General features: G+C 39.1%; 1 protein-coding gene across 1 annotated transcript; it reads left to right on the top strand.

The window, feature by feature from the left end:
• Positions 1 to 7,542: 7,542 nt before the first annotated feature.
• LOC116207179 (GDSL esterase/lipase At5g45960-like) lies at positions 7,543 to 10,749 on the top strand. The gene is made up of 5 exons (XM_031540062.1): positions 7,543 to 7,876; positions 8,084 to 8,214; positions 8,398 to 8,631; positions 10,020 to 10,290; positions 10,407 to 10,749. Exons 1-5 carry the CDS (start codon positions 7,567 to 7,569, stop codon positions 10,598 to 10,600), a joined length of 1,140 nt encoding a protein of 379 aa, XP_031395922.1. The 5' UTR covers positions 7,543 to 7,566; the 3' UTR covers positions 10,601 to 10,749.
• The last annotated feature ends 1,548 nt before the right edge of the window (positions 10,750 to 12,297 follow it).

Here is a 12,297-nt window from a genome sequence, read left to right as displayed (position 1 = left end):
GCCTCGAGCCACCACCATGGCCCCTTTGATTATTTTCCAAGAACTAGAGCCAAAGGACAGGTCATAACCCTCGTCATCCAACTGCCCTACAGAAATCAGATTCCTCTTCAAACCAGGAATGTGCCTCACACCACGCAACTGCCATACGAGTCCATTCGGTGTTTTAATCCGAACATCTCCCTTCCCTGCGATCTCCAAAGGCTCATCATTAGCAAGATAAACCTTACCAAAATTACCAGAAGTATAATTCTCCATAATATCGGCATTAGGGCAAGAATGAAACGATGCTCCAGAATCCAAAACCCACGATTCCAACGGACTGCTGACACTCAAGATCAGTGCGTCACTAATCTCCTCTGTTGCCACGTTTGCTGAGTTGTTGTCTTTCCTTTCCTTTCTCGGTGCCTTACACTAATTCTTGTAATGACCACGTTTTTTACAATTCCAGCACTCAATTGAACTTTTGTCTTGTCTTGACTTAGATTTACTTCTCGACTTCGATCTGCCTTGATGCGAATTCCCTGATTCTGATCTGCCTCTATTTTCTGTACTCAAAGCTGATCCCGAAGTTTTCCCTGATTCTTTTATGCGAATTTCTTCACTAATTATCAGATCTCGAACTTCATCAAACTTTAATTTTGCCTTCCCCGCTGAAGCACTAACAGTTGTGACTGTTCCGCTCTAACTTTCTGGTAGAGACGACAATAAAATTAGGGCTCTTACTTCATCATCAAAATCGATAGCGAATGAGGTCAATTGAGCCGTTATCAAGTTGAACTCATTCAGATGTTCGGCAACAGCAGTACTCTCCGACATCTTTAGGTTAAACAGCCGCCGCATCAGATGAACCTTGTTCGCCACTGATGGCTTTTGGTACATATCGGCTAAAACCTGCAGTATACCTTTAGTGGTTTTCTCCTTCGCTGTATGAAACGCCACGTTCCGCGACAGCGACAGACGAATCACACTCATCGCCTTCCTATCCAGCACCTTCCATTCCGCTTCTGTCATCCCGATCGACTTATCCTCTAGAGGTTGCCACAAATCTTTATCATAAAGATAATCTTCGATCTGCATCCTCCAAAACCCGTAATCCGATCCATCGAACTTTTCGATCATCAATTTTCCTCCGTCCATCGTAGATTGCTCCGATTCAAACCCGAGCTCTGATACCAATTGTTGCGCCTGATGTACGATAGTAGAAGACAATATGAACGAAAAAGCAAAAGGGACACACGGAATTGATTACCCAGTTCGTCAGTAATTCTGACTACGTCTGGGGGCGCTGCCAAGTTAGGTATATCCACTATTTTGAGTTAGGGTTACAAGAGATATAAACTGCTGTTTTAAAGGGAACAAACCCTAATTACATCCCCAATGGGCCGAATACAATATGAGTTGGATCGCCGATCTCGATCCGGATTCACAGTACTTCAGGCTCCATAACTCAACAAATAATACCCACGCATGTCTAGTTGCGTGAGAGAAAATCGAACTGGACTTGATATGTAAAATTAAGAATTTCCGCACTAGCCCTTGAAGTGATGATAAGAGGAATTCTGAAATGTAGAATGTCGTCCTCATGGCTTTAATAGTTGTTACGCTTTTTTCCGCCAACAGGCTATCCATCCACAAGCTGGAGTGAACTAAGGTCTCCATGACATCTTTGACAACCTTGGCCAGTTACTTCCAGCATTTGAAGCAATAGCCGGGAATGTACCAATTGAGGCTCCAAAGGTCTCGCGGCTAGCTGATGTGAAGAAGGTAAAAGGTGCCTTGGCTCCTTTCTTCTAGATATCCATTAGCAAGGCTGGTGTAGAAGTGGGCTGGATGTGGTGAATAAGACAGCTGAAGTGGGAGACTAGTTGAGGGAGAAAAGAGTTTCTAAGTCTGGCTGGGAGATGGGGCCACCAGTCTTGAATAGAGGTTGTCCGTAGCGAGGGAGAGCTTGAAGAAGAGTATAGCTCTACTGAGGCCAATCTTGCTATGAAGATGGAGACTCTTCGTCTTCTAACTCGGGAAGGGCTAGCCTTGAGGTTGAAGAACAGACGGATAGAGGCCAACCTTGCCTTCGTACTCGGGCAGGGGCTCAATTCAATAAATTTGCTACTGGCCTTTCTGAGGTTGACCGAGGTTAGCCTCTGCCTTGATGATGAAGCATCGTGAATGCCTCCATCCTCTATTATGACTACTAGAAAATAAGCCTCGTTGTTGATTTAATGCAATGAAATAATAAAGTGAGGTTTGAGTGGCTAGAAGCAATAGGACAAAGCTCACAAAGGAAGATGCAGACTTGGAGGACATGAACACCGCAACAAATGCTGCCATGGAGGAGATGGAATTGACGTTGCCTCGTCTCTGCTCAACTTCATTACGAATGTAAAATGGAGCTCTTTTAGATTTTCATAACCACAGTGTTGATGTAGGCCGAGAGCATGGACAAGGTTGGGTTTGGTATGGCCTTGCCTTACATTAGCATTGACTTGGAATACTTGTTGAGGTGGCTTAGGGTGAAATATGCCTCCATGTTGAGCTCCTTTTTCCTTTGTCGTATAAAGAGGTGGCCTAAACGTGGCCAGTCTTGAATATTCGTCGTGTTTAGCCTAATTGCAATGAGTAAGACCTTCTTTCCCAAGGCTTTCCAAATGGCAATATAATTTTCCTAACCAAGTGGGCAAGTCTAGGACATTCGCTGCACAATCAATTGGCCAAGAAATGTGAACCGAAGAATATGCAACATGAATTACAAATGAGCAAGAACGATAGGAAGACCTGTTATAGGCCATACCACATAACAACTTTCGGCCATATACTATAGCAAACCAAAGATGTATGTTGATGAAGAAAGCAAACTGCAAATTATAACCCAAAGAAGTCATCGAGATTAACTTACTTGAACATGAGCCATAATCAGTCAATTGTCGATGCTCAATGTACTTGCTTCCTCCAAACCCAAGGCTCCATAATATGATGTATTCTGTGCAATTTCAAGTATCTTTGAAGCTGAATTGACTCGAGGTGAAAACATGAAAGTTGTAGGGCTGCCTCTCGGCTTCCTATAGCATTTGGAATTAGCTCGATCCAAGTCTCGAGGAACTAGATATGAGACTTGGACTAAAACTGTGCAAAACTGAAAAATTGGCCGCGAACAATTCTTCACTGTGGCCGAGCATCTTATAATCAGAACTGGGTTGAAGTGAAAACATGAAAATTGTAGTTCTTTCACTCAACTTTCTTTAGAGCTTTGAATCACTTCAGTCTGAATTTTCTACAGCAAGATATATCACTTTTAGCGAGACTACACAACATTGGATGTTGCCAATTTCGTCGTCACTACTTTTGCGGCCAATTTCGTCGTCATTAATTTTGTCTTATAGCATTGGATGTTGCCTCACATTCCATTTCATAGGTTTGGAATCCGAAATGCTATCTCTTTGGTCATGGCTTTAAACTTAACCGCGACCCTCCTAGTGTTGAAATCATTGGGAACCTCAATCTTGGACACTTGCCTTAGACTTGGCTGTTACTCCTCAAGTGTAGGGCCCACCAAATAGCGCTTCTTGAATGCTGCTCCACATCTATGCGCCTCCGAATGTATGAATATCTAGAGCTTTCTTCATGGTCACGGCCTTGGATACCGCCGCAACACCTCGAGCATAAGAAACGTAAGGAATTGCAATTCTGGTTCCAGTTCTTGCTCGATTATGAATGTCTTCTAAGCCGAACTAGATTAAGGTCAAAACGTGGTTTTAGTATAAAGACAAAAATTAGAGCTAAATAAAGAGCACATAAGTCTCACTGATGAGAATTGAACTTAGAACATTTTAGTTCTGAGTTGACCTTGTGCTACTATATCAAGACCTCTTCTCCCCTTTGATTTTTCTTGTTTGGTGTGCACCTAGTATCAAGAAGCCCAATGGGAGATGGGTCACCTCACTCAACGTAAATTTTTTCTAATCATGGTTTTTTTAATTCATAGGACTCGAATTCAAAATTTATTTTAAAAAAATAAGTGCAGAATAATTTGAATCAATCGAGTCATAGGTGAAAGAATTTTTCTTTTATTCTTAGACTTTTATAGAACAAATGAGACGATTCTTTACTTTCCAATGTTAAAAATAGTTGATTAGACATGGAAAAACTATAGTTTTAGTCCTGTATCTTAGTCAATTTTTCTATTTTCATCCTTTAAATTTTTTTTTCTATTTTCATCCTATACTTTCCGCTGCGTTTCAATATTCATCCTTTCGTATGCTGAGTCGGGTCATTGTGGGTGCAATATAAATGACAAGTCAGCAATTTATGTATTATCCAAAAAAGAAAGAGGAATGAAATGAAATCGGTAAAAAATTCAAACGATTATAAAAGTATACATCATCTTTCACTCCAATCTGGTTTATCTCAAAAGAAGGAAAAATAAAGAAAATCAAAGAACATGCAAGCAGTAAAAGAAGAAGAATAAGACGAACAGGAATCCAACAAGAAGGCCAAGTAGTAAAGTTAAACTCCTCATTTCAATGTTGCTTCTATTTTTATGCTCTGCTCCCAATTTAGTATATATACTTCGCATTCCTCTCCTTTGTTGAGTCTTCTCATTCAATGAAAGAAAAAGTTCATTGTTAATTCTGAGATTTTACAGAAAATGTTTGAAAATTTACTTTGAAACTCCAAAGAGAAAGACCCACATTGATCAAAGCCAACAACAAATCTTCAAATTAAGAAATGGTAGTGAAAGGAAAGTATTGAAGTAAAATTTGGTATTGGCTTGATTGCTTTAGGGTTTTTGTTAGCTTAGAAATTTTACAAGTTGGTTTTAATTTGATTTCCCTTGGATTTGAAAATTTGATTTTACTCATGCTTTGCTTGGATTCCATGAAGAGAGGAACAAGCGAAGTCCCTCCCTGTTGCCGCTTGTTCATCTTCTTCTTTCTTTCTTCATTAATTTTCTTTTATTTTATTTTAATAATTTGAACCATATTTAAAGTAGAGATGAATTGAATCAAATGTGTAAGTTGACATGTAATAGCCAATGGAGAATAGCTGACGTGTCACTGATAGAGCACCCATACGAAGCTAACTCAACAAAGTTAATAAAAGAGTTAACAGAACGACAAAAAAAGAAAAGTAATGTAAGGTAAAGGTCAAAAGAGAAAAAAATAGAAAAAGAACAAAAATAGAAAATGAATAAAAAAGTATAAGACTAAATGTGTAGTTTTTCATTAGACATTTTCATTTGCCTTTTCAACAGTTAAAAACCGAAATCAATTTGTCTTGATTTGAACGTTGAAACAGCATCGGAAAATAAAGAAAAGGTCAGAAGTCATATAGATTGACTAGTAATTTCAAAAGGTGAAATTGACCAAACAAATCTATACACATTTACTACATGTCATGGCAATGTATAATGAATTAATTTTTATATTGGTACTAGTCCAGTAAGTGAAATTTATGCAACAATCTAGGGAATAAATTCAACAAATTTTGTATATGCAAACAATTCTGAATCCAAAATTTGTAAAAATAAAAAAAATAAAAAAACCTTGGATCTATCGGACTAAAGATGGTTTTTTTTTACAACCATTTCCTTTTTTTTCGGTGATAACAGAGGCCTATGGGTCAAATATAAAAAAAATATAAATTAAAGCGAAATAAATTAGCACATAAGTCCCACCGATGAAGATTGAGCCTAGAGCCTCTTACTTCCAAGTCCACTCCTTATGCCACAAGCCAAAACCACTTCCTCTTGTACAACTATTTTGTGTGTTTCAATATGGCAATTGGTCTTTCTTCTCACACACACATATATAAACACGGAACTATATCAAGAGAGGGAATAACACAGTGGTGCATCTCTCTCTTGGTAATCAAGAGGTCTCAAGTTCGATATCCAGTGTGACTACCCATATCCCTTTGTTAGATATTTAGGATTTTTATTTCAACGTACTAGGTTCATGGGCCTCCATTATAACCGAAAAAACACGTAACTATAAATTAAGTAGGTAGATCTTCATATCGGCTCTAAAATCACCATATCTATAAGCAAAGCGAATCCTAGAATGAGCAACTTCTTTTCTTTCCCGACGAGCAGAATCCAACAGCTAGGTGCGTGAGTATATATATCAAGATATTATGACAAGAATTAATGTTTGTTTCTACTTGAAAACTTATGAAGCCATGCATGGTAAATCAACCGTTCGGGTAAAATTGATGACCAAGTCAAATTATTTGTTCAACTTAATTTAAGAATACTACGACTGATCATATGCTTGTCGTGCCACAACGAAGCAAATTCCATTTTGGGGGGCAAGAGTAATTTGAAGGGATGAGTGGTTGAGACCACTTAGAATAAATCCAGACAGGTTTGGTTCTCAAACCACAGCGACCACATTAAATGTTGGAAGATTTATTTTATGAATTAAGTCGAGTCACACCAAGAGTTCGTACTTTGGTTCAGATTGGCAATTCAAACCGGTCCCTACATCACTGATTTAGTTCTATAATTGAACACCTTACGCCTGCTGTAGCTATTATGTTTTTTTTTTTTCCAATGATACCACGAGCTGTCCTCATTCTATTGACGAAAACCAATCCTAACTCCGGCTAGGCTAACCCTGAAAGCAAAGTGCTTTTGGTGATTACAAACTCCCAATTGTAACTGCAGATGAAATTCGTCCATTAAAAATACCAGCTAGTAGTTTACTTATCCGTAATTATGTACTGATCGACGACGACAATCATTTGGGACTATGATAGGAGATCTAACTAGTGCTTTTTCACTATTTAACTGAAAGCAGCATCAGGTGAAGCATCCCAAAATTGTGTACTTTTGGTTAATTTTAATGGGAGTAAACGCCGTTTTCTCTTACAAGTTATTCGGCGTGTATCTCGGAATCTGAAAACCTAATGTGTCCCAACTAATCTAGCTCAAGATGGGTTGGCCCATTAAGGGATAAAATTCTCCCTACGTGGACTTTCTCTATTCGTCATACTCGAACGCAAAACCTTATTTAAAAGAAATAATTATCAAACCACTTGAATCAGTCCATATTGATAGTGAACATATAATTGTGAAAGATTACTCCTTCTGATTCTCTATATCTGAACCTTCATTGGTACGAGATGTATCATGTTTGACAAAGGACTTTACCTGTAAGTGCAGGAAAATTGCAACCTGTAGGAAACATCTCACGGACCAGGCCAAGCTGATGCCTAGCTGAGAATTGCGCTCGACCGCTAAACAGAGCCAGGTACCTCGTGTTTTCACAAAAGAAAAATTACTGTCTTCCTAATACTTAATTATCTTATAATAAATTCAGCGTTGAATTTTGAGTAATTTTTTTTGAGCAATTTTTTTATATAACAAAGCAACAGCTAGCACTGCCAAATTTAGATGACATACTCAATTAGAATTATTATTATTATGATATGATATAATAATATTTACTGTGTGGATACACTTAGTATGTACACCAAATTTAGGTGAGAATCCCATGTTTTGTTTCTCTATATATATTAAATTCAAGCCCACCCACAATCAGCCAACGTCCCTCAGTTGCTCTCATTCACATGGATTCTTCCACAAGACAATATCCTCAGTTCCATCACCAGCCTCTTCTCTGTCTTATTCTTCTACCTCTCTTCTTCTTCTTCTTCTTCATTGAGCTCATCCCTAAAGCTCAATCTCTACCAGAACACCGAGCTCCAAATAACACGGTCTCAGCCATCTTTGTGTTTGGGGACTCGACCTCGGACCCGGGGAACAACAACTACATAAAGACCATTTTCAAGGGCAATTTCCCGCCCTATGGAAGAGACTTTGTTGGTCAGAAACCCACCGGAAGATTCACCAACGGCCGGTTGGCATCGGACTACATAAGTAAGGGTTATTATTTATAATTTACTTGCCAGCATAACATAGTCCAGTAGGGGTTGACTGAACTGATCGAGCAGTTTCAGCTTTTGTGATTTGCCGATGTTTTTAGAGCCGATACATGCATGAGCACATAATATCTATGCATATGTTGCAGGTGCTTACAAATTTTAAAGAAAATAACATGGATGTATTGTTTTTGTATGAATGCAGTTTCATATGTGGGGATCAAGGATTATGTGCCTCCGTATTTGGACCCGAGTCTGAGCTTGGACGAGCTGATGACGGGAGTTAGCTTTGCCTCAGCTGGATCCGGGTTCGACCCGCTCACACCCACACTAAGTGTATGCTTCTTCTGCATCTGGTTTAATTTGTCTATGTATCTACCGATTACATCACGAAATTGTCGCATGAGGGGGGTAAAAAAAATGTATAGTGGTTGCAACATTTCCTAGTCGATAAGCATTCCTTCCATTTTAATTAAGTCCCACAATAACTGACTCTGGCGTTATTTGTTAATTTTGCAGAATGTGGTCTCTCTGCCGAGGCAGCTGGAATATTTCAAGGAATACAGAAAAAGGCTCGAGGATGCGATTGGAAAGGAACGGACCGAACATCACATAAACAGGGCTATAATCTTAATCAGCGCCGGAACGAACGATTTTGTTGTGAATTATTTCACAGTACCAATCCGAAGGAAGAGCTACAATGTCTTCAACTATCAGCAGTTTGTGATACAACATGTTAAAGAGTTCATCCAGGTAAAGGAATCCATGGCCTGATATGCACGCAACCTTTCTCGTCCAAAAATTAAAGCAAAACCCACTTAGTTCTATTTTTCAATTATTTATTTCACGTACATTTTATCCAGACTGATGGGAATTCTTGGAATTCAAATCACTACATGAAATTTGACAATTTCACATAATTAATAATTGCTTTCAGACTTTTCTACCACCCGTGATAGCATACGAGTATATTGTTAGTTTTCTATCTTTTCTTTTTATTTTTTTTCTATTTGTTTCATTGAAGGACACGAAGCTTCAACTTTTGAAAAATCGGGACCTCTTATTTCCAAACTTAAGAGTAATACCGCTGCATCAAATTCCTTTTTATTGGTAGTAATACTATTTAATGTATTTGTCTTAAAAGAATAATATTTATTGTAACTGGGAGTGACAAATGTTCTCTATTTTCCTATTGTGCACACTTTTTTTGCCATTCATTTTCTGGGGGGTAGTATAGCTATAAATTCCACGTCGTTCAACATGAACAGTAATTCATCACCTTTCCAACTATTTATTGAAATTTTAAAATGGTTGGTAGGGTAGTTAACGCAGTAGTTAAGATGCTCTGGGACTAATGCAGCTAAACTATAAATAGAATGAAGGGCAAATTTGGTATGCAAAACCAATATAAACTTTAGCCCTCATCTCTTTTTGGTTATAAGGGATGCCATAGGGCCGTAGAACTGTATAAGAGTAGGTACTGGCGGGTCTAGAACTCGAAAGTCAGAGGGGGAAGACCACCCTTCTATTATGACCATAGTAAATGTATTATCTAAACAATATATAATTTTATTTCAACATATAAATATAATAAAAAATAAAATAATATGCAATATTTCAAACTATCATTAAAATATCTTAAAGTTATTCATATTTTTTATGCGTAAATATTGCAGCATTCATTATTATCAAATATGCGTATTTAAGCAATTATTATTCATCTATAATTATTATTTGAATTTGTAGTCTATATAGAATGCAAGTTTATATATTTTTATAAATCGGAAGAGACATGACATCCATTTCGAATAAACTTAAAAGTGAAAACTATTTTCTTCCTCCCCCAGTAAAACCTTATTAAAGTTGAGACGTCTTTTTGGAATACATATGTTGCACATTTCGTCACAAACCAACTATTCTAGTGAAATTCAACAATTAGAGTCCAATTCATGGGAAACAGAGGAACCTGGCTTTACATAGGCTACTACCTTATGTCTATGTGCTAAAAATCTCTATGAAGTCACACCAATGTGAAACGACCTATGATCGAGCAATCAAAATACGGATCCCATATCTTAGAGTGCAAATCTGTATAAATGGTATAACAAGTTTGATATGATGGGGGGAAATTGTTTTTGCAGGGGCTAGTGAGCCTAGGGGCAAGGAAAATAGCCGTGGTAGGGCTGCCTCCGATGGGCTGCTTGCCGATCATGATAACCCTAAACTCCGACTATGCCTTTGCACCAAGACAGTGTATTGACCGGTTCTCTGCTGTTGCTAAGAGTTACGATGCTCTTCTCCAGTCCGAATTGGGCACATTGCAGGGCCAATTAGCAATCCATGGAACAAGACTTTACTATGCTGATATTTACGGGCCTTTACTCGACATGATCCAAGGCTACCAAAGATATGGTAAGCTGGCACATACGTATATGTATGCTCTTTGAAGTTTTCATAACCCCTTACGGATTAGTTGGAGAAATGATCTTAGGAGAGTTTTGTCAAACAACATTTATAATGTGTTGCAGGGTTTGAAGAAGTGAGCAGCGGGTGCTGTGGCAGTGGTCTCCTTGAAGCAGCATTTCTTTGCAACCGGAAGTCCTTTGTATGCTCGGACGCCACCAAGTACATTTTCTGGGACTCGATCCACCCCACAGAGAAGGCATATTATTACACCTTCCAGGCTCTTCGTCCCATAGTCGATCGGATGATCAAGGACTAGAAGTATATCGATCAACATTAATTGATTAAATTCGGTCTGCAACATACATAGCATTGTTGTTCGCTCCGAACTCCCAACCCGGCACATCCTACAAAGTAAATCCTTTCCAGAGAAACGTTACTTTATTTATTAATTCTTGTTACAATTTATACTTTCACTTGTATGTACGCACCCGAATTTTATCTCATCGGGGCACGCATGCGCGCGCCTAAATGCAACGCGGCTTGAGAGTATCCACCTTCCTGTGGGGACACGCGTGAGAAGGAGTCGCCACTTACTGTTTACGACCCGTAGGTTGAGAGCCGTTGAGTCGCCCCGGGTCTAGGGGTATGAAGTACACCTAAATGCTAAGGCAATGGTCATACGGAACCGGAAATTCCGAATTCGGGGTTCTATTACGTGCGGGCCTATATCCCGCATACCCTTTTGGTACTCTAGTTTGCTAAGCTTGTCGTTTTGTTTATTTACCGCGTGATTTAGGGTTGCACTTGACTCGCCCGTTTTGACACTGTAAAGTCGATGAATTAATCAAGTTGGGCCAAGAACCCGAAAGATGGGTAGGCTTGTGCGTCGAGGAATCGGTTCACTATCCTAGCGTTTTCAGTTCGTCAGACCATGGCGGTCGACTCCCCGCGTGAACCGAGATTGCGAGTATTCGGGCTTACTCGTCTCTAGGTAGCAATAGACCAACTTGACCGGTTCGATACTCAGACCTCTCGCTCGCCGATCGGGATCCTTACAAATAAATGAACGAATGTACAAACAAAATCCTTTCAATGTTCTCTCGAATAATTACAAAGTACAACTGAACTGAATAAAGTAAATGGATCCCGATCAGTTTGCATTGGCCCATACTCCACTCCGGCTCACCGTGTGTTTTGAATGACCGATAAATAAATTAAGGCAACGTGGGCTTAAAGAGCCGGGGGTCGGGTCCGATCAAACCAACGGTCGACAGGAGAACCGATTAATTTCCACTGTCACCGTTGGACTGATCGAGCTCTCGAGTGATATCTAAACACGTTTCACACATCCAATCCAAATCGCCTTCCACATAGGCCATACTTGGAGTGTGATGGTGACTCGAGGTTAGATCCCATTTCGCACTCGGGTTGCACGCACTCAGTGAGTTAGGAGGCATTGGACCTCGTGTTCGGTGATTCGGGGCGTTGGACCTCGTGTATTACGTAGCCTATGGGTTCGGACCCAAGCTGTGACAAATCAGCAAAAACAAATGGAAAATAGAAGAAAATTGATAAAACTGATGAAAAAATAGACAAAAATAGACAAATACAGATAGCTACAGACAAGTTCTGTATTAGGCCGAATGTACGTGATTTTATCAGTTATTAACCGATGTTGCTTATCAAACAATGTATCTAACTTAGGCAAATAAAGAGGTGGGCCAAGATATGATTCTAAGTTAATTATATGTGTGATTTTGTTTTAGAACTCTATTCTGTGAGGTGTCACTGCGGTTTCACCGAATTAGCCAAACTCGTATTTTGACTCTAGATTTGAATCTAGCATTCCGCCTATTCATTATCTAATGTTTGATTAAACCAAATGCATGATTAATCCGTTTTTTGTGTTTTGTGACAAAAGTAACAATGTTGACTACCGAATCTACGATAGGAAGATGGAAACACCGAAAGTGGATGAAAAGGACCATGCGAATGAAACTCGCACCCGAACGG

Source organism: Punica granatum, chromosome 5 (genome assembly GCF_007655135.1).
Source record: "Punica granatum isolate Tunisia-2019 chromosome 5, ASM765513v2, whole genome shotgun sequence".
Classification (NCBI taxonomy): Eukaryota; Viridiplantae; Streptophyta; class Magnoliopsida; order Myrtales; family Lythraceae; genus Punica; species Punica granatum.
Note: the sequence above shows the minus strand (reverse complement) of the source record. Positions and strands in the feature narration are given on the sequence as shown.

Bases quoted from the DNA above. Each gene is read 5' to 3' on its own strand.
- LOC116207179 (XM_031540062.1), top strand. From the start codon at position 7,567: ATGGATTCTTCCACAAGACAATATCCTCAGTTCCATCACCAGCCTCTT. The intron at 8,215-8,397 runs GTATGCTTCTTC...TTAATTTTGCAG, and splicing joins CGCTCACACCCACACTAAGT to AATGTGGTCTCTCTGCCGAG. The intron at 10,291-10,406 runs GTAAGCTGGCAC...AATGTGTTGCAG, and splicing joins CCAAGGCTACCAAAGATATG to GGTTTGAAGAAGTGAGCAGC.